Source organism: Myxocyprinus asiaticus, chromosome 8, assembly GCF_019703515.2.
Source record: "Myxocyprinus asiaticus isolate MX2 ecotype Aquarium Trade chromosome 8, UBuf_Myxa_2, whole genome shotgun sequence".
Taxonomy (NCBI): Eukaryota; Metazoa; Chordata; class Actinopteri; order Cypriniformes; family Catostomidae; genus Myxocyprinus; species Myxocyprinus asiaticus.
The window spans coordinates 52,412,460-52,434,759 of record NC_059351.1 but is presented as its reverse complement, the minus strand read 5'-3'; the positions used below and the strand labels follow the sequence as shown (position 1 = coordinate 52,434,759).

The 22,300-nt window shown below is 37.8% G+C and overlaps 1 protein-coding gene across 2 annotated transcripts in view; it reads left to right on the top strand.

Moving 5' to 3' along the window:
• LOC127444715 (glucagon receptor-like) overlaps window positions 1-22,300 on the top strand; it is a 46,873-nt gene that overhangs the window by 7,164 nt on the left and 17,409 nt on the right. For both annotated transcript variants that reach the window (XM_051704267.1, XM_051704266.1), the window contains exons 2-6: window positions 19,697-19,787; window positions 19,983-20,079; window positions 20,353-20,460; window positions 21,852-21,946; window positions 22,038-22,144. In XM_051704267.1, the coding sequence (XP_051560227.1) occupies window positions 19,737-19,787; window positions 19,983-20,079; window positions 20,353-20,460; window positions 21,852-21,946; window positions 22,038-22,144 (458 nt within the window). In that variant the 5' untranslated portion in view covers window positions 19,697-19,736. The remainder of the gene's footprint in view (window positions 1-19,696; window positions 19,788-19,982; window positions 20,080-20,352; window positions 20,461-21,851; window positions 21,947-22,037; window positions 22,145-22,300) is intronic.

Here is a 22,300-nt window from a genome sequence, read left to right as displayed (position 1 = left end):
TATAATATATTTAGAGAATCTTAAATATAAGTGCATTTTGTATATAAGTGTATTATTTCACTTGGTTATACTTCTGCGAGTGCAGTAAAGACAAAATACACTGATATTCAAGATCTATTCTCTAAATGCAAGTCTAAATATCTTATATGCTGCTTCTCATGTGTATGCATCTTTTTGAAAGGATTTTTAGATATTTTAAAATATTAGTATTTTTAATATTATATTCAACATTCTGCAGTATAGCTGCTAAAGTAAAGTACATTGTTTAAATGAGTTTTAGATATTTATATTGGAAAAAAAGCCAAAACAAAAACAAATAAAAATTTTATTTTGTTGCGGTGTATAATGGGTTGAAGACTACCCTCTCTCACCTTTCTGTTCACTTCAATCCATCTTTAACTCCCCAAAAAAACAAACTCTCTCTTATTAATAAAGCTGCGTATTGCCAGTTTTCTTCACGATAAGAAACACAGTGACATATTATGATTCAGTAAGTCTTGAGTCATCACGTTATAATCTAGCTGCATTAAGTGTGTGCGCTCGAGGGATGAGCATCCCCGCGACAGAGTGTGCATCAGCAGGATGCAGTTTTAATCTCTCCCCCTTAGATTGGGACATTCGCGCAACTCATAGAAGAGGTGCAGACCGCACAGAGAAATGCCGGTTTCGAAGTTTGTAATTATTTACATGATCTACTTCCGTATTATTTGAACTTTAATAAAGCTATAACGCATTAAAGATGTAACGCCGGGGTGTTTCCTTTAAAGAGCTCCGGCTCTGCTTATTCCACAACAAGAGTGCTTCTGTATTTACTTATTTGGTATTTTTGTATAATTCCCTAATACTTTGTGATCAACATCACCTGAAGCTGTGAAAGTTTAGAGTGCATCTGGACTGTGAGCTGTTTTCTTCCTCTCCTCAGTCAGGCGTGAACTGCAGTCACGAAGCATCATTAGAGTTTAATGTGATCTCATGTTACATTAAATGACATCAAACGACTATTTGACAACGAAAATTTTTTCGACAGTTTTTTCTTGTTGACTAATTGTTTAAGCCCTAATATGGAGATATTATTTCCTGAGTGTACAGTGAACTGGTGCTGAGGAATGATTTTGAACAGTGATTATATAATATTTCTTGGCCATATTCTCCCACAGATGATCTCTGCATCTTTCAAAACTCTTGTAGCTTCTCACAAGAGATTGCTGGTTACTAAAGTTGTATGAATCATGAAAGTTCATCAGATTGGCCAATGGGCTCTGATCACTGGCAGTGGATCACTCGTGCTGCGTTTGATAGGACTGTTAAATTTAGTGCTTGTAGCTTCAGGATTTCTGAAAGATTCTCAGAGGACTCGCACTAGTTTAAACTTTTTTGAGTACTAGTCTTCTATCACATGGAAACTTCTGCAAACATTTAACATTAATCTCTTTCCTCCATTGTCTCTGTCTATCTCTCTTTGTTTCTGTTCCTCACACAAAGCTACCAAATGACTTTAGAAGACTTGGACATACTATAGAAGTCATATAAATTATGATATTTTATTGTGCTTTTTGGAGTTTGACAGTATAAATCAGTCATGTACATTTATTTAAAGGTTTCGATGTCTTCTGCTCTTTGTTCTTGACTCTGGTTTTAAACAATCTTCACTTCCTGCCAAAAAACGGACAGAAATAACTTATTGAACACCTCCAAAACTGTCTCCATCTCTTTACCCATGATAGTCACATTAAAGAGCTGTTGGGTTAGTGGTGGACGCTGTGGCCTTCTTCTAGTAATTCTTTCTTTTTCTCTGTCCTTCAAAGTGTGATGTCCTCTGGCCCCATTTACACCTGGTATTAAAATCCATCTCTGGCGATCCCATCACAACTGGACAGCACTTAATGCAGGTGTCAAATCATTTTGTTATATGATCGCTCAAACCACTTTCAGAGGTGACCACATTGCAATTGTAGGGTAAACGCTAATCTGTCAGCGAAGGCCTCCTGGATGCCCAACTCTTTGTCTGTCCTCTTGATTAGAAGTCGACCAATATATCGGTTTTGCAGATTAATCGGTGCCTATAACTACATACCTTTCGAACTATCGATTATCATCAGAAATTAACACCAGTAGTTGGAGCAGTGTTGGGAAGCTACTTTGAAATTGTAGTTTCCCAAGCTACCAGCAACTCATAACTTAGATTAGTTAAGCTACAGTCAAGCAATTCTTTTGGAAAAGTAGTTAGCTAATAGCTACACTACAAGCTTCTAACAAAAAGTAGCTATCTACTTTGAAGATATTTAAAGAAAAAAAATAGTTTTACTACAGTAACCATTAACCATGGCATATGCAGTAAACCCATTGTAACCACAAAACTAAACATGGTTATATGGTCATGGCCACTACAGTAGTACAAAAGTAAAACCATGGTCTCCATCAAAAAAATAACAAACAAAAATCATGGTTACTACAGTGTTACTATAGTAAAACCATGATTAATTTTCGTAAGGGTTAAAGAAATAGGGTGACAACATTTAATTGAACATTAATTTATACTTAAAACCAGAGATGTTCATGAGTCTTTCTTCTGAAGTCTGAGTCAAGTCTGGAGACTTTAGCACTGGAGTCCAGCGCAATTTATTTTCAAGGTTGAATTTTTGATTGACTTCAAATTAGGGCTGCCCCCTAATAGTCGACCAAACATTAATTGATGAGAAAGGTCTTGGTCGACCAAGTTATGAATGGTCGGTTGGTCGCAGAAAAAAAAATTCCACAGGAAGTGGCGAAGTCATGCAGTCAGTGATGGACAAACATGATCGTTTACAAGGCTGGTCCATGCGGTAATTAATTATGTCGGGCTGGAAATCCAAAGTGTGGGATCATTTCAAGAGGGTAAGAATGACCCTAAGAAAGTGACATGCAAACTCTGCAGGCAAACATTTGCCTATCATTCGTCAACCTCAAACATGGCTTATCATTTGAAACATGTAAGTAGCCTAACGTTAGCCACTTAGCATGGCCGCTCGCTCTAACGTTAGATAACCTAGATAAATATGCGCTATTAGGATTATCCAAAAAATCTGCCTTTTTTTTTTTTTTTTGATAGGGAGAGGTAGAACTTAGCCTGCCTTTTTACTAGCTGTCAGTGCAGCCACGAGTCAGATCGACAGTGACTACTAGCCGAACGAACCCATGGTGGTAAGTAGGCTATGGATATGTTTATCACAAGTGCCACAAGGAGTTGTAGTGATGATGCCTCGTCAGCATCGTCATCTACCCCTAAAAACATATGATGGTAGCTATCTTCAGTTTGGCTTTACGCTGGCTACGCTCGTTTTAGTTGACTTTGATTAGTGAATATCCTCAGTTGTCTGATGCCGCCGTAAAATTACTCTTTCCATTCGCCTAATTTTATCTGTGCGAGGCCGGTTTTCAAATTGACAGCCTTGACAGCCAAAGTACTGAAATCGCCTCCAGGTGGAGGATGACATCATGTCAGGATTCTGTCACTTTGTCAGTCAAGTTTATTGTTGTGACAGGATCCTGACACCCATGTTCTGTGTTTTTGTGTTCAAGCATGGTGTCTGGGTCCTGACTCTTCAGCCTAGTTCTGTTTCTGTTCTGTGTTGGGATCCGGACACTCATGCTCCATGCCTTGTATTTGTGAATAAACACAGCCACGTGCACTCACACAACACACAAGACTGACAGAAGAGCGCATGGCAAGAGAACCAAACTGAACCCGAAGCCATGCGCTCTTCTGTCAGTCTTGTGTGTTGTGCGAGTGCACGTGGCTGTGTTTATTCCTCATCGCCATATGCATTCTTGTAAGTTTGTCTTGTATGTTAGCACATGGCTTTGTGTTTGTCTTGCCATGTGCTTTCCGGACTCTGCCTCCTCGTTCCCTTACCACTCTCCCTCATTTAGTCCTTGTTATGTTAGTTAGTTTCACCTTCTTCTCATGTGCCCTCCTGTCTATATATTGTGCCCTCTTCCCACCGGTCTCTGCCAGATTGTTTTGTAGTTTTGTACTTTTGTTTACCTGTGAGCTGCTGTGTTTGTTCCTGTTCTTCGTTTGGTCTTGCCTTGTTTTAGGTTGTTAGGTTGAGAATCCCTGATTTACAGTATGTGAACTGTCTGAAGGAATCGACGCGCAAAAAATGAATATGAGTTCCCAACACTTAATGTAAAGGAATCATTTATTTTAAATGGTTTATTTACATGAACTGTCTGAAAGAACCAATTTACTTTTGATTTGGTTTTCCCAGCACTATACAATAAGATGTTTACCTCCAATTGTCATTACCGTAACACGTCTGGGTGTTTTACTTTTACTATTTCCATTGTTTTCAATGATGAAAAACAAATTGTTTTCTCATTACCATAACACAGTGTCACGGTTCTAGTAAGCCCGCAGTTTTGTTTTGTTGTTTTGTAATTTTCTCTCCCTCGTGTTTCGCAGGTGTGCTGGACTGGCATGAGCTGCGTTTCCATGGGAATGTTCATTGTTCTCAGGGCGGTGCAGATCATGTCACTGATTGCTTGTCGAGCAAAACACCTGTTCAAGCCTGATTGCATTCCCTACATATCCCCTCATGTTTCTCTGTTTCATTGCCAGATTATTATGCTAAGTTGAGTACTAACCTCACTGTCCCGTCCCGTCCCGTCCCTCTGTTGGTTTGCCCGCGTTGTTCGGGTTGTGGTTTGCCTTCCAGTCTTCACTGAGTTCAGCCTGGCAATCCACAAAGGAATTCTGCTTTATGCCCATGTGCTGGGGATCTACACTTCTGCTGTTGCTCGTATTGTCCATTGGAAATCTCTCTCATTGTCAAGCTTCTACGGAGAATTCCGCCAAGCTCTGATACAAAGTATAAAGTAAATGTATTTATGATGATTGTTTAGTGCTTGTTGTAATGTATCATGTGCCATAATTTAATCGTGATTAATCGCAGAAAAATTTGTTTAAAAATGTATCGATTCACAACTCTTATTTATATATATTATAACTGACCATCTTTATGCATTGCGGTAATGAGAATTGGGTATGCAGTAAAAACTGCATGAAATGTCACAATGTAAAAAATCATAATGGCCCTAAATACAGAATTAATTTTTGATATGTAAAATATAATTTCTTATTTGTTTCTTTTGATTTTGCTGTAAAATAGGACCAGGACACTTTCTTGACAGACTTTCACATCGCAAGCAATCGCTGACGATCTACAGTTGATTAATTTCTGCTCATATTTGTTATATGACAATGTTTACTTCATAATGTTTATATTGTAATACATTGAAGATGCTTGTTAGAGTACATGTTTTGTTTCTCTGATCTGTTAGTGTGAGCAGCTGGGAGCACAGACATTTCAGAATAAGAGTCCTGATGTATTTAGTCTTGTTTATAGTTAAAATATTGTAATACACAAAATTATTATTTTTTTCTTTCTAGTTGTTACTGGGATTTTGGTAACGGATTACTGGATAGATATGGCTTTTAGAATCTCACCCTAGATCTAAGACTGGTTTCTCATGCTCTTTATTTCTGACAACATTTATCGATCCTTCACTTCCTGCCAAGAAAGTGTGTGCTGTGGCATGACAAAATTATCTTTTTGAACATCACTAAAACTATTAGCAGTCTCCATCTGTCTCCCTGTCTCTCTGTTTATAATGCTCACTTTAAAGAGCTGTGCTGTGGCTTTTTCTAGTTCACACACACATTTTCAATTCACTAACACTACAGATCCTTTGATCGTTGTCCCCTGGCCCCACCCACCAACTCACCAGTTCATTTGCATCTATCTCCGTAGTGATGGTTGTTATGGTGATGAGGTCTGTAAAATTCATTGCTAAGTTCTGTTCTCAAATTAATTGAAGCTTATCATCTTTATACCTGTGCATTCCGCGTACATATATTCAACCGTGTACACACACACACACACACGTTTCTGCACCTTGCTGAAGCCCATCTGGTCAGGAACGAGCAATCTGTTCACAAATATGTGAGGTCTTCCCATTTCTCCAGGTCACCATCTGATTTACATGCATAATGTGTTTACTTATAGAATCCAAAGAGATTTAGCTCAGTCAGTTTTCCAGAATGCCATATGATGAGGAATGTTTAGAAGCATTTCATATCTCTGACAACCTGGAGTGTTACGGTATTTCTCAATCGCTTTGGCTCATTTTTTGAAACAGTCTTAACATTCCCTAAACTGTAAGTGCAATTGTCACAACTGTTTTATGGGACATCACAACTCTATTGCATGTCTGCAAAATGTAGTAACTCACCCAAAACATTTCATTCATGCTTCAAAACCTACAGTAGTTATTGTGTCAGTAAATTGGCCAATGCCACCAAAATGAAAAGTTTGTTTGTCATCTTGTGAGTCGTACTGGTCAAAATGTTTAGATGTTCTTTCACCATAGCAGTCAACCTTGGAAATGTTTGTTATATACACATTTCATTTTTTGTTGACACTGACTGCTTACTGTACTATACAAGAATGCCAGTTTTGTCTAGCTGAATGCTATTGTGTATCACACTGAGCTTTTTAGATACAGATTTCAACAGTAGGTAAAAGTTTAGTACCGTACAATACTGTAGTGCACATATATGCACATTTGTATGTATACAGTAAATGTATTTTTGTAGCAATGTGTTACATGTAAACAGAAAATTCACATTTGATTGTCCATTTTTGCACATTTCTTTCATGTAAAGTCATATATAGTGAACAGAAAATTGCCACAAAATGATATCCATGCAAAAAATAAAAATAAAAAATGCAACAATGAAAAACCTGCGGTAGTTCTGTAAAAAACACTAAATCAGCAAGCCATGTGCATTTAGTTATTGTGCAAATTATAGACAATTGTACTTACTCTTTTGCACACATGTGCCAAAACACGTGCAATTTACTTAAATGAATAAGAAATTCTAATCTGGTGTGAACAAGAAACTAATTGTTCAGAGATTTGAATTTATTGTTTTGAAAAAAAATAATTCTCATTGGAGAATTGAGCCAAAGTGATTGAGAAAAATTGTAAATGGTCTGTTGATCCAAAAATGAATATGTTATTATTAAAGGAATGTTGCAGGTTCATTATGACAAATATAATTTCAATTAATCCTTAGTTTATTTAAAAATTCAGCAAAAATCTCGGTCACAGTAAGTGAACAATGATGGGAATTTGGCCAGTCAAGAAATGTTAAAATACTCACTGTTTCAAAAGTATAGCCACAAGATTCAAATTTATACGTGATCTTTGTGTGATTAAAATCTCTTACTAATCTTATCTGTGGAAAATATACCCAATATTAACACAAGCAAGGGATGTCTAGATTCAGAAATGTTCATAATCGACTGTCATGAAAATGAACAATGAATCAATTAATAGTTAAAGTTTATGTAATGTTTGATTACTGACCACATTTGTGCTGAAATTTATTAATTGATTAATTATTAGCATCCCTAAAAACAACGTCATTGTCATGACAACGTAACACTGGTAAACCCAATAATCTGGTAATTGCCGCAATGCCTGTAAATCCCTTATCCCACTTAAATCACGTTAAAATACATGTTTAAATCTTATGGTTATACTTTTGAAACAGTGAGTGTTTTAATGTTTATGGATTGGCCCCATTCTCTTCCACTGTAAGTGCCCCACTGTAACCCAGATTTGTTTTTGTTTTTGTTTTTTGGTGGTAATCAACATTATGCAACTTGTATTGAACCTAGAACATTCCTTTAATAAATGTTACTATTTGCTGCTGTTGTATAAAAGGAATATGTCTGTGTGTTTCAGTGATTTTACCATGGCAAAGGAGGTAGAGAACACTCGTTACTAGGCATGTCATAAAATATCAATATATATTATTGAACGATTATTGATCGGCACACTATAGGTACGTTTTTGAGACATTGATATATTGATGTTAGGTGACATTTAAATTAGAAGCCTAATTTGTGTGCTTTCCAATTCATTGTTAGTTGGCGTAATAACATTGGGAGACCACAAGAGGGTGATATATCGCCCTCCATGTCGTCCGCCAGACATGTCCGGTGTGTCTGAATTTGTGCTGAGAAATATGTATGAAGAGACAAAGAATATTGTGCAACGATCAGCCCTATTTATATTAGATATATATCGATAATCATCAGGAAAATTTTCTGATCGAGCCTACTCGTTACCCGTGGTAACATCACTGCAACACACAATGGCTTATTGCATGCATAGAGGAGCTACTTGAGGTCATTGAGATATATCATTCAGAGTGCTTTAGCTTTTAGATTGGCTTCTACTTTTATTTCTGGAGCTCTTGGATCAAACATCATTTTCACGTGAGATGAATTCAACACCTTTCAGTGCAGTGCAGCACTTCTGCAATTCTATCTGTTAATGGATGACTCATTTTGAATTACTCTTAACCAAATTAAAGAGATGTAAATCACAAGGAAGGTAATTTAATTGAAAATAAACATATGAGCAGTTTGACTTGGTGTAGTTTAACATCTAGGTTTCTTCTTCTGGAGCTACAGCTAATATCTCTGGAGACACAAAGACAGAGTGAAAGAGAAATATATGCGTACTGTAGATAGAGAGAGCAGTCTGAGTATTCAGTAACATTCAATATTGCCTCTTCTTCAGACTTGAAAAAACAAAAAGACAAGGAGTTCAAATGTACTCTGGATAGCTTGACGGAAAACAAAAAGCACATTTGTGTAATAAAAGTAATAATCTCAGTGAACTGTTCCTGTACAGACAGAGTGTAGAGCTCTTGATAGTGATGGTGTTCTGGAAAGAAATGATGGTGAAAGTGAAATTAAAGACTGAAGATGCTGTAACATCATCAACATGTACTGCACATTGGAGAGGCTCAAGGTTATGTGCTTCATTTAAGCCTTTCAGAACAGGAGTTTCACTTTCATGCGAGGGAAGATTTGCACACTAGTGTTTCAATAAAACCACAGTAAGCATTTTTAGATGAAGAGATTCTAATTAGCAGCACGGGATAGTCTAGAACCAAATCTGCATTTCCTGAATGTGCTTGTAAGACAGAAAAATACAACATACAGTGTGTATTTGCCATATAAAGGTGACTGCAGGTGGTTAAATAGATATAAGAGAAAATCCACTAATCACAATTAGGTGTGCAAATATATGCAAGAATAAAGACTAATTGGAATGCAGTATGCAAATATTTTGATAATAACATAATCACTGGTCAAGTCAATGGGAGATTTTCAAATTTTCTGAAAAACTATAAAGTTCAGAAAACCCTAAACAGATACTGTAGCATACCTAAAGCTGACATATGTTCAAATGATTTTTTTAAGTAAGCAGATGTTTGGTTATTTGATCCCTGAATAGTGATTTGTGCACCTGCAACACATGTGAGACTCCAGATGTAAAAAATAAATGAATAAATACGACTGTGAGAGTTATGACAGCCAACAACTGCATGGACTCATTTTTACTCAAACCAACACTTAAATGGTTGTTGTTCTCCGTCTTGATCGCTCATCTTGGTAGTTTTGACATTGCTTCTAATGGAGACTGGAAACCGAAAACAATACCAGACTGGTCTCACTGTGAAATCAGAAACAGCAGGTTGACTAGCTAAAATCGGTCTGTGTGTACTGAAATCCGAAACACTGCCACCGGTGGCCAAAGCGGTAAGTTTTGTTGGGTGTATGGGCACACGTGAGCTCCATTTTCCAGGTGTAATATCTACAGAGGGGAGTCAAAAGTGAGTTGTGAAGAGGAATTCGGGATGTCAACTAAATGGTTTTGATGCTGCCAGCTGACAGTGGAATTACTAGTCGGTCAATATTTTTCCCTTTTAATCTGTTAAACATTTTAACACATTTACGCTTGGCTTTATATGTTTAAGTATGTGCTTAAATTACTGTCATGTTAATGTTACATTTTATTTATTAGCTAATTAATAATAAAATTATTGAAAAAGAGGATATATGGAGCAGATGTATTCATAGTTTCATTACATCTCATGCCGTGCTTGCTTCTTCCCTCTCTCACTCACAGCACTGAGGAAAATGTCCTCTTGCAAGACCAGCAAAGTAGCTATGGAAATCACTTCGGTGGTGGTGCGGGAAGCAGATTTCCAAAACATTGGTTTGCAGGTCGCTATGAATATTTTCACATTTGAGTCTTCTTTTAATCTTTTAAAAGTTATTTTCCCGCCGAGCAGGCTTTTCTAGTGCAGGATACATATTTTAAATGGGTTGCATAAACACACAATGCTTTTTGACTGTTTTCTGAAGCTTTCCTGCTTTTTAGACTGTTTGATGTTTCCCAAAATCTACGTTTAAATGTCAGTGAAATTAGTCGTTACGCACATCCCTTTGAGAAATGCATATTTTATAACCGTACCCCCCAAACCCTAAACCTAACCATCAGTGGGGTAAACATTTAATGTTGAGGGAAAAATGCAACTTCTGAAATCGCACTCGTCACTGATTATGCAGTTAGTGATTATGTCCTGGATTCAATGTGGGATTTGAACCCAGGTCTCCCATGCTGCTGACACAACATGCTTATGGTCGTACCACAAGGGAAGGAAAACACGCTAGAGCTGATACAAAAATAGATGACACATGTGAGTGAGCCTCACTAGTGTACCGGAACTCTAGGAAACAGCAAGCTGACTAACGTGTGATCATGTTGACAGTCCAGCGGCAATCAGAATCGTCATTGCGCCACCCAGGGATGGTCAGGAAAACTGTGGCTATTAATGCGGCAAGTTGGAACGTTGCTCTGCATGCGTAAACAACTAAACTCTGCTTTGCACTGTGCCAAACAAACACCCCTTAATAACAAGTTCTTTCTCATCTTGACTCATTTGGAACGTGTTCTGCCCTGCTTTGTTGCATTACTTCATGTTTCATCTGAAAAAATCTCTACTAGTTGGCATATTTCCACATTTAGATGGTATGTAGCATCATACTGCCCAGCTCTAGTAAATATGTGGAGTGTACTGTATGTAGTGCCATAGGAGATTTAGAAGAGTACAGTTTGCACTCATTTAACATTCCATAAGGGCTCCATAGATAACTGAAGAGAGGGAGGCATACAGAGGTTGTAGTTTAATGGCTGTCAGCTTGGTGTTGGATTGGCGCCCACATTAATGCCACCAAACTCCCATGTGAACCTCTGAGTATCAGTCCAGAATCAAGCCACCTGAACATGCTCCAAAACAACCGCCTGAATGGACACAGCTCAGTGCTTAACTGCTAATAAAGGAAGACTTTTCTGATGATATATATATATATATGTACACACTGATCAGCCACAATATTAAAACCACCTAACTAATATTGTGTAGGTCCCCCTCGTGCTGCCAAAACAATGCCAGCCCACATTCTCCTCACTACAATTGTACAGAGTGGTTATCTGAGTTACCGTAGACTTTGTCAGTTCAAACCAGTCCAGCCGTTCTCTGTTGACCTCTCTCATCAACAAGGCGTTTCCATCCACTGAACTGCGCTCACTGGATGTTTTTTGTTTTTGGCACCATTCGGAGTAAATTCTAGAGACTGTTGTGCGTGAAAATCCCAGGAGATCAGCAGTTACAGAAATACTCAAACCAGCCCATCTGGCACCAACAATCATGCCACGGTCCAAATCACTGAGTTCACATTTTTTCCCCATTCTGATGGTTGATGTGAACATTAACTGAAGCTCCTGACCCGTATCTGCATGATTTTATGCACTGCACTGCTGCCACATGATTGGCTGATTAGATAATCGTATGGATGATTGTTGGTGCCAGATGAGCTAGTTTGAGTATTTCTGTAAAAGAGTGATAATATTATTTATTTATGTGTATTTAGGACACATACAATGTTATTTAAAATTAGCCTTAGTGAGACAAATGAGTCGACCGTTTTATTTCAAAAATGTTAAAAATGTCACTTCCAGCACAGAATTTCATTAAACACAATACAAAATTTGAGATGTGCTGAAAATAATGCTGTGCTTCAAATGTACTTAATTTAAATCAAGAAATAAATAATAACAAAAATGAGAGAAATCTCCTGTGATGCATGTTCTGACACTGTTGGACATTGTTAGCAGACAAATAATTAAAAAAAATGTGATTGTGAAATGTTTTAACAAGACTTTACTTTCTAGAAATCCACCTTACTAAAAGTGCCGGAAGTTGAAGAAACACCCATATATATATATATATATATATATATATATATATATATATATATATATATATATACTGTATATATATGTTGGCCATCATCCACTCACATTATGGCATATTAACATATTTCTGCTTCATCCGTCACGTAGCCCCTACTGCAGGAAATCTGTCTCTCGTCTCTGTCCAATCTCTGTTGGACATGTTCAACTCTCTCGTCTCGTTCCGTGTGGTCTGTTTCTGCATTGACCTTGTGTCTGGCTGAGATGATGTAGCAGAAGCTCGTTCTCTTGAGACTCGTGCTCTGATCTATAGACGAGCCGTCCTGGACTCTCCTGTCACACTAAGAGAGGAAATTCCACAGAGAGGGAATTCGTCTGTGTGTTTGGAGAGGTGTGAAAGTGCGTGTTCACAGAAGTGAATAATTCTAGATCTGCTCATGTCTGTTTATGTTCATCAGTTCAGTGTTATTTGATGAACTATTCCCTTAAATCCAGTTGAATCAAATGACTTCTCTATGAAGCACTTCGATATCCATTGTGCCCACTATAGCTGGTGTCAAAATGTTCACTTTAACCTTCATCGCTTAAGTTTGACACATTTCTTCTGGATCATGTTGCTTATTCTTGTACTTCTTCTAAAGCCAGGGCCGTTTCTAGGCATAGGCGAACTAGGCGGTCGCCTAGGGCACCACCTGCTGGGGTGGCGCCAAAGAGGAGGCTGCCCCCATGCACCCCAAACCCCCCACCCCCCCCACCAGCCCCCCAAAGTGGGTGCCAATGGTCTGAAACGGCCCTGCCTATAGCCGTTGACGTTGCCAGATATTTTTACAGTTATTATTCATGAAATATTATAACCTTCACCTGTGTGGAAAAAGATGAGTAAATATAGAAAAACTTTGTGCGAATGGTAATGTTTGTTTCTTCTAAAGTGCATTAAGTTTTCTAAAATTATAGATTATTCATTAAGATCTGTCTCTGATCTCTCTGAATGCTACAGATGAAACAGGAGGGTAATAATTATATGAATTTAGTTTTCAGAGCTCACTTTTGGGTGACAGGTAAATTAAAGGTGTTGTCCAAATATGCAAGACAAGCACAGTGTTTAATGCATGAGATATGTCTTTACCAGTGACCCAGACTGTAACTATGAATATCTTTGCTCTCACATTCAATTAAAAGACCAAATCCATTAAATAATTGTCTGGTGGCATGGCCTAATGATGTTGAATCTTTCATGAACCGCAATGAAAAAGCACCACAGAGGCCATTTAGTTTTGCAAACCCACTGAATATCTGAGCATTTTTATGGACTCAAAGGCGAAGTGTGCAATTTTTTTTTTTATCGACTGTCCTGGTTTAATATGCAGAAACATGCATAAGTACACCATTCATATGTAGTGGAAGACAGAATTGTAAAAGTATTGACTGTTAGGAATAAAAAAAAAACATTGAAACACTTTTACTATAGCGCATGACTTGTAAGCTGATGCATTTTTACATTTGCATTAAATAACCAACTACATTTAGAAGCATCAAAAAATTTACGTAGTTGCTTTAGCAATTGCGTTTTTTATCCTACATTTGCTTTTTTTGACACTACTTGTTAGGTTTAGGTTTAAGTTTTTTATTTATTTATTTATTTATTTATTTTTATTATATTGACCTTAAAAACCTCATCTGTTTGGGAGAACATTTAACTCGCTTTTAGTGCCACACAGTGGACATTTCATCTCAGAACTGCTGTGAAATGTCAAATATCATTTTGTAAAAATGTCACGACAGTCAAGTAATTTTTATAAGATCAGGCTTGATTAAACCCGGTAAATTTCCCACAGTATGAACAAGGATACCAGAATGGGACGTGACATAAATATTCGGAAAACACTGCGTTCATCCACCTAGTAAAGTAGTCCCACCAGTAAAACAGTGATTTTGTCCAGGGGTTTTCAAACATTTTCTGATGCCAAGGACCCCCGAATTTCATAATCCCTTTGCGAGAAAAGTAGTAAATGTGATATTATAAAGCAAAAATAAATATTTGGCTTATATATTGTCAAAGTACTTAAGTAAAAATATAAAAAAATATTTTTCAAACCCTTATTTTTCAAAATTATCTGGAAAATATGTACGTTTAATTAAGTTGACAGTATATCTTTGTTATGCTGGAGTAATGTTGGATGTATGTAAAATAAATAAATATATATATATATATATATATATATATATATATATATATATATATATATATATATATATATATATAATAAAATAATATTTCATTTTAAATATTTACAGTATATTTATTGTGAAAAGCACTATATAAAGAAATTAGGCTATACAATAAAACAATAAATATTTTTTAAAGCAGCTTTACCGAGAATAGTGAATTACAAACCTCATTTCTTATAAATAAAATTTGTTTTCCTAATACATTAAATTATATGCCAAATTATTTTTTATTTTGGTTTTTATTTCATACTGTCAAAACAATTAAATAATCCTGATTCAACTTATGGTTTCAGAATGAAACGGTAATAATGTCAAATAATATCAAAATTTTTACACTTTTTTTACTGACTCTCTAGCACCCCCTTGCGGCCCCCTGGGGTTCCCCAGACCTCAGTCTGAAACCTCCTGATTTCGACAACTGTACAGCTCAAATAACACATTTCCGTACAAAATAATTCATATTCAAAAAAATATATAAGCAGTACATTTCTGCTTTAAACCTGCTAGGAATGAGTCAAATTAATTTTCTGTTGTGGGGTGAAAATAAAATCTTTTATTCTCTAAATATTAACACGCCACATTAGAAATATAATCATGAATCGACATCCACTTTAATACACAGACTTGCAATGGTCCCTGATTTATTTGCTGTTTTTTTATGTTCTGTGTAAACGATCCTAATAAATTTTGAAAATAGCTCTTAGAGTTCTTCCAAGGCAATGAGCGTTTACTCTGAGAACTGATTCATTTAATGAGAGTATTTAAAATGCAATGAACTAAAGAGACTCAGCACACCGTCCACTTCATTTACAGCTTGAATTCATCCGACACACACACACACACACACACACACACACACACACACACACACAAATGAAATCAGTAGTTAAATGGTATTTTCTGTCAGTTATCACCATTAAGATTTATTTAATTCGAGTTGATGACAATTCTCTCTCTCTCTCTCTCATTTTATATCTGTCCATCTCTGTAACTTCCTTCTGTAATGATCACACACACACACACACACACACACATACACACACACACACACACACACACACACACACACACACACAGCTGCACTGAATACCAACAAAGAAAATGCAGCAATCAGAAATGCAGCTGACAAGCATTACACAAACCCTCTCACTGGATGAACCGCCACACAGTATGGTACTGATTCACTAAAAAGAACTGGCTCATTAGAATCATTTGTTTGGGAAAAGGACTACACTCAACACAAAGCGGTTCATTAGAGTGATTTATTCAGTAATCAGACAATACTGGCAGCGCTGTATGTTTTTGATTCACTAAAAAGAACTGGCTCATAAGAGTCATTTGTTCTGGAATCGGACTACATTGTATGTTTTAAATGCACTAAAAAGATCCAGCTCAATGGAGTCATTCGTTCAGGACTCGGACAACACTGGTCTCACTTTGTGTTTCGCACTGTAGATTCAAAAGAACCGGCTCGTTAGAGTCATTCACTCGGAAATTGGACTACTCTGAACACAAACTGGCTCATTAGATTGATTCGTTCAAGAATCAGACTACACTGGCAGTGCTGTATGTTTTTGATTCACTAAAAAGAATCGTCTTAGTAGAGTAACTTGTTTGGGAATCGGACTACACTGGACATGATGTGTGTTTTGCGCTGTAGATTCAGTAGGGGGCAACGCTGCTCCTGATTGCATGAAACACTTTCAGAGTATTTACGTTCGGTGTTCTGTCCACATCTGCAGAAAATTGCATGTTTGGGAACCGTTAACGGTACCGATAGTAATAATAATCATACAGTTCTGATATTTAAAAAAGCAAAACAGGTTCTGAACAACCCTACTCTGAACACCCGTTTTATCATCTGCCAGTTGGAAATCGTAAGACTGATCGCTCAGTAATAAAACAGCAAATCTCTCCTCAACAAGCTGCATGATTTGATTTATCATTCATGCTTGTAGCACTAACAGTGCAGAAGTTGCTTACTGTAGTTTAATACTTAAGGTTATGGGTTTGTTCAAATCTTGGTATGAGAAATTGCGTTAGCAAACCCAACGATTACTGTATAAAAATCAAAACTGCACACTAGGGACAAAAGTATTTTTCACACTAATCTAAGGAGATATGCTGAATTAGTAAACAGAAAACATCATGTCTCATAATGCCACATGGCCGATTGGTTTACATTACTGCATGTGCAGTTGCTCATATCTCTCTTCTACTCTCTTCTCAAATTAATTAGCCGAGTGTCTGTAGGATATTTATTCTGTCGAGATCTTTCTTTCTCTCTCCCTCCATTTCTCTCTTTCTTTGGTTGTGAAGCATCAGCAAATTTTCAAATGTAAAACTTGATTTGCATTTCTTGACATTAGTGGCAAAAGCAGACTGGCCGAAGCATCCAAAGGCCATTGTGACATCATCGCTGGCAGTTACATTTTGAATGCCAAACATCTGCTCGGAATCTTTTGTGCCTTGGTGTGGTGTAATGGTACGGGCTCAGGTTTGGTTACCGGAAGGTTACAGGTTTAATCCCCGCAAGAAGCGAGCTATGAAGTCACTTAAAGGGATAGTTCACCAACAAATCCAAACCAGTATGATGTAATTTTATATTTTTTCATGGAACATAAAACGTTTAGAAAGATCCAGGATCCCAGTCCCTAATCTGGGTGCGCTGCTTCTGTCATATGCTGCAGAGAGATTGAATGGAGTAGAATGGAATTTGAAACGTTTTAGCGAAAAATTTTGCCATGGTAAAGGTGTTTTTTGCAGAAACGTTTCAGATTTTGTTCTATTCTCCGTCTGCTGGAAAACGACATGTGGATGTGGACATTGGATGGAGCGGACCCGGTCGACTGGAACTGATTATCAGTGAGTGTATGTGTGAGTGTGTGTGTGTGTGAGAGAGAGTGTGTGTGTGAGTGTGTGTGTGTGTGTGTGTGTGAGAGTGTATGAGTGTGGGTGTGTGTGTGTGTGTGTGTGTGTGTGTTTGTGTGGGCGGTGTGTGTTTGTGGGCAGGTTTAAGTGGTTTACGAGGATGTAATTGTAATTGTATGTTACAAACTGGTAATTACAAGGGTATTATGCTATAAATGTGGTTTATGAGGACATTTCTAGCATCCCCATAATTCAAATCACTTAAAAAAACATACTTAATGATATTTTATTGAAAATGTAAAAATGCAGAAAGTTTTTTGTGAGGTTAGGTTTAGGGGTAGTGTTAGGGTTAGGGGACAGAATCTATAGTTCATACAGTATAAAAAACATTATGTCTATGGACAGTCCTCATGATGATAGCTGCACCAACATGTGTAGTGTGTGTGAGAGAGAGTGTGTGTGTGAGTGTGTGTGTGAGAGTGTGTGTGTGTGAGAGAGTGTGTGTGAGAGTGTGTGTGTGAGTGTGTGTGTGTGTGTGGTGTGTGTGTGTGTGTGAGGGTGTGTGTGCGGTGAGTGTGTGTGTGTAGTGTGTGTATGTGAGTGTGTGTGTGTAGTGTGTGTTTGTGAGAGAGTGTGTGAGAGAGTGTGTGTGTGTGTGAGAGAGTGTGTGTGAGATTGTGTGTGTGAGATTGTGTGTGTGTGAGTGTGTGTGTGAGAGTGTTTGTGTGAGAGTGTGTGTGTGAGTGTGTGTGTGTTTGTGTGTGTGTGTAGTGTGTGCATGTGAGTGTGTGTGTGTGTAGTGTGTGTAGGTGAGAGAGTGTGTGTGTGAGAGAGTGTGTGTGTGAGTGTGTGTGTGAGAGTGTGTGTGTGGTGTGTGTGTGAGGGTGTGTGTGCGGTGTGTGTGTTAGTGTGTGTGTTTAGTGTGTGTATGTGAGTGTTTGTGTGTAGTGTGTGTATGTGAGTGTGTGTGTGAGAGAGTGTGTGTGAGAGTGTGTGTGTGTGTGTGTGGTGTGTGTGTGTGTGTGTGAGGGTGTGTGTGTGTGTAGTGTGTGTATGTGAGTGTTTGTGTGTAGTGTGTGTATGTGTGTGTGTGTGTGTGAGAGAGTGTGTGAGAGTGTGTGTGTGGTATGTGTGGTGTGAGAGTGTGTGTGTGTGTGTGTGTGTGTGTGTGTAGTGTGTGTATGTGAGAGAGTGTGAGAGAGTGTGTGAGAGTGTGTGTGTGGTATGTGTGGTGTGTGTGTGTTTGTGAGTGTGTGTGTGTGTGTGGTGTGTGTGTGATATAGAGGCAGAAATGATGGCATGTTACCAGTGGAATGTCAGTGTGGGAAATCGGAGGAGTTAATCTCTTCCGTTGGGAATTGCTCCACAGGGATTTGGTCAAAATAGGAGTTTACAAATATCTGAACACACACACTCTGTATTAGTCTATTTTTCACGATAGTGATCCTGGTCATTTCTGAAAGAGGAAAATATTGAAGGCAGAATGAGTTTAGATGTTTTATTCATAATGCTCACAATCCTCTCAGAGTAATTGATCTGAATGAGAGCTCATATGTGTGTCTGGAACACATTCACATCCATTACAAACAAATCCCTGATGACTTTCTTTCTTTCTGTGCTATTTCCTCCCTTTTTCTGTAGTGTCCTTCCTTCTTTCCTTCCTCGTTGCTTCCTCTCCTTCTCTTTTGGATTACGTTTTATCCATGCTTTATTGACCATGTAGTAACAGATTATCTGCAGGTAACTGTTCAACATCACACGAGAGACCGCTTGGACTCCACCCTCTCGTGAAGTGCTGGATTATAGTGAAAAAGTACTTAAATATTTATATTTTCCGACTCAAAAGCAATCGTATCACTTTAGAAGACATTAATTTAACAGCAGACGTTTATGCTGACTGTCTGTGATTTTTGGAGCTTCAAATGAGAAATCTCCATTCACTTGCATTTCAAGGACCGACTGAGCTGAGATATTTTTCTGTTTTTCTTCAAATGTGTTCTGGTGAAGAAAGAAAGTCATACACACTTGAGATATCATGAGGGTGAGTAAATAATGAGAGAATTTTTATTTTTGGGTGAACTGTCCCTTTAAAATGTTTAAGTGTCCTAATGTATTTTATTTGAAGTCCCATTCACACAGTTGAAAGGTTTATTGGAAATCAGACTGATGAATGGAGATGAATGATGCGTCAAATAACATGGCTTGTTGAGGAGAGATGTGCTGTTACTTTACTAAGCAATCAGACCTAGCTGACAATAAAATGGGCAAACAAAAATCTCATACATGTCAGAGTCATATCTAGAGACCAGAACATCGTAAAGACTTGAGGATGAACTCTTAGCATTGTAATAGTGGTTTGCACAAAGATTTCACTCACACTTTATCAAGTTCAATTGGAGTCCTAATAATTGTGTCTGTCTCTCTGTTGTAGGTGGTGTGATGAAGAGTGAGTAATGAGCTGCCTGTGAGGAATGTCCTTCTGTCTGCTACTGGCCCTCTTCACACTGACCACGCACACACAGGTGATGCAACCTATAAACACTTGATATCACCAGAAGGTTTGATCAGGTTTTGCTTGTATTCTGGGGACATAAACTCTCTGCTTTGCCCCTGTTGAAGTATCATAAACAAACTGCTTTTTTGTTTAAGGAAACCTAATAAAATGAATCATTGTCAATGTTTAGTATGAGAATATGTTTTTTGTGTAATATTTGTAGGTGACCTCTGGAAAATCTCTGAAACTGCTTCAGGAACAATGGAGGACATACACCAATGACTGCATTCAGAGCTTCATCAGCACACCACCAGCATCAGGTAACACACATTTTCTGTTTGCATAGAGTATGTGGATGACCTATTACATTTGCAAAAATGTGCATTATGCAACAGAGCACACTACACTGGGTACTATATCCCACAATACAATGCTCTTGATATTTTTTTTAATTTTTTTTTTTTTAGTTTCTAGTGTGACAGTTCTGGCCCAGAATTGATATCAACTGCAATATATACTGTGCATAACTGTATGCAGTAAGTAGTAGTATTCTAGGATTGCATTGCAAACATCCCCCCCTCTCTCTCTTTCAGGTTTGGTGTGTAACAGGACGTTTGATCAGTATGTGTGCTGGACCGATGGATCCCCAGGCACCACAGTTAATGTGTCCTGCCCGTGGTATCTGCCCTGGTACCAGAAAGGTAGTCGACTCATTGACAATATTTTCCTCTTACTGAACATACTCAGTATGTGAAGTTGTAAAACACAGCTGCCTGACAGTTCAAGACCTGAAGCCATTAAACTCATGTCAGTGCAAAGATTTTTGTACAATAATAGTAAATGTATGGTTATTCTTTGGAAATGGTGCCAATTGTGTGCTATATGTGTACCAGTGATTTACTACTGATATAATTACCATTATAATGAACTCAGTCACATTATTTAGAAAAATAAATAAATATACAAAAAGTGTATTCTGTATAATGCAAAACACATTAATTTTGTTATCAAATGTTTATTTGGTAACACTTTACAATAAGATTGTATTTGTTAACATAAGTAAATGCATTAAGTATCATGAACTAAAAATGAACAGTACATTTTGTTTACAATTTATGTGATTCATCATATTATTCTGCTTCTACTTTTGAAGTCTGTGGCAACCCATGGAACCATTTAGCGCCACCAACAGTTCAAAGTTTCACTTACGTTTTGGCTTACAACTTTTGAACCGTTTGTCCTATAAACAAAATTATTTTCCACTGATTCCTTGGGTCATGCTAAGTCCCAATAGTTTGAATTGTTTTAAAGTGCCGTCCACTAGATTTTCTGACAATTTTTAATTTTCCGAAAAGGCTATTTTTTTAAACTACTCCTAGACCCATTGAGATCGAGAACCACTAATCGCGACCGCAAGGAGGTTACCCCATGTGACTCTACGCTCCCTAGCAACTGGGCAAATTTGGTTGCTTAGGAGACCAGTCTGGAGTCACTCAGCACACCCTGGATTCGAACTCACGACTCCAGGGGTGGTAGTCAGCGTCAGTTCTCGCTGAATGCCACATAGTTGAATGATACCCAGTTTGCCATGGTCGGCCATACTTTCTGTCCGGCATTTTGAATTTCATTGAAAACATTCTTTTTCAAACTTCTCCTAGGCCGTAAGTCCATTTTGGATGCAATTTGGCATGTATCATCTAGGGACAATCATGACAAAAAGTTAAGAAAAGATTTTTGATTGACCAAACCGTTCTCGTGTAATGCATAAACTAATTATACGGCAAGATGCCAATAAGGATCTGAGGCTGTATCTCATTAACGCATTGACGTATTGACATGAAACTTCAAATGTGGCATTGTGACCAAGCCCTGACAATACCATATTCTTTTGGTGACAGCGCCACCTATTGGCCAAAAGTTCTAAGCATTTATTACACTATAAGTCATTAAAAGTCTTTTTTCACTACTCTGCTCAATATCATCACCGGAATTCTGAATTCAATCAAACTGTTTGCCATTGGTGTGCTTGGCCCCGTAATTGCTGCTTGCTAACTTCATAATTACTAACTGTCATTTCTGTGTTTTTGAGCAGTTCAGCAGGGGTTGGTGTATCGTGTTTGTGGTGCTGATGGTAAATGGGCTCAAAGTAAAAACACCAGCGAGTGTGAACAGGACGAGCCTGGACAGGTGAGAGCATTTCATTTGTTGTGTTTAATGGCTGGTTTTTGAACACTGATATGCTAATGGAACACTAAACGTCCTCTCTCTGTTTCTATAGAAGCAATATGGTCAGATCCTCAGTAAATTCAGAGCCATGTACACCATCGGTTACTCCCTCTCTCTCGGAGCACTAATTCTTGCCCTGGGCATTCTAGTGACCTTCCGGTAACTAGCTACTAGTCTTAACACACATGTTCCAGCTCACACACACATAATGGGCGAATTCCAAATGTCATTTTAGTGCCCTTAAACGGAACGCTATTCATTGGTTGAATGCTTACTTTGTAGGGCATATTGTTGCTCACTTAACAATAAAAGTAA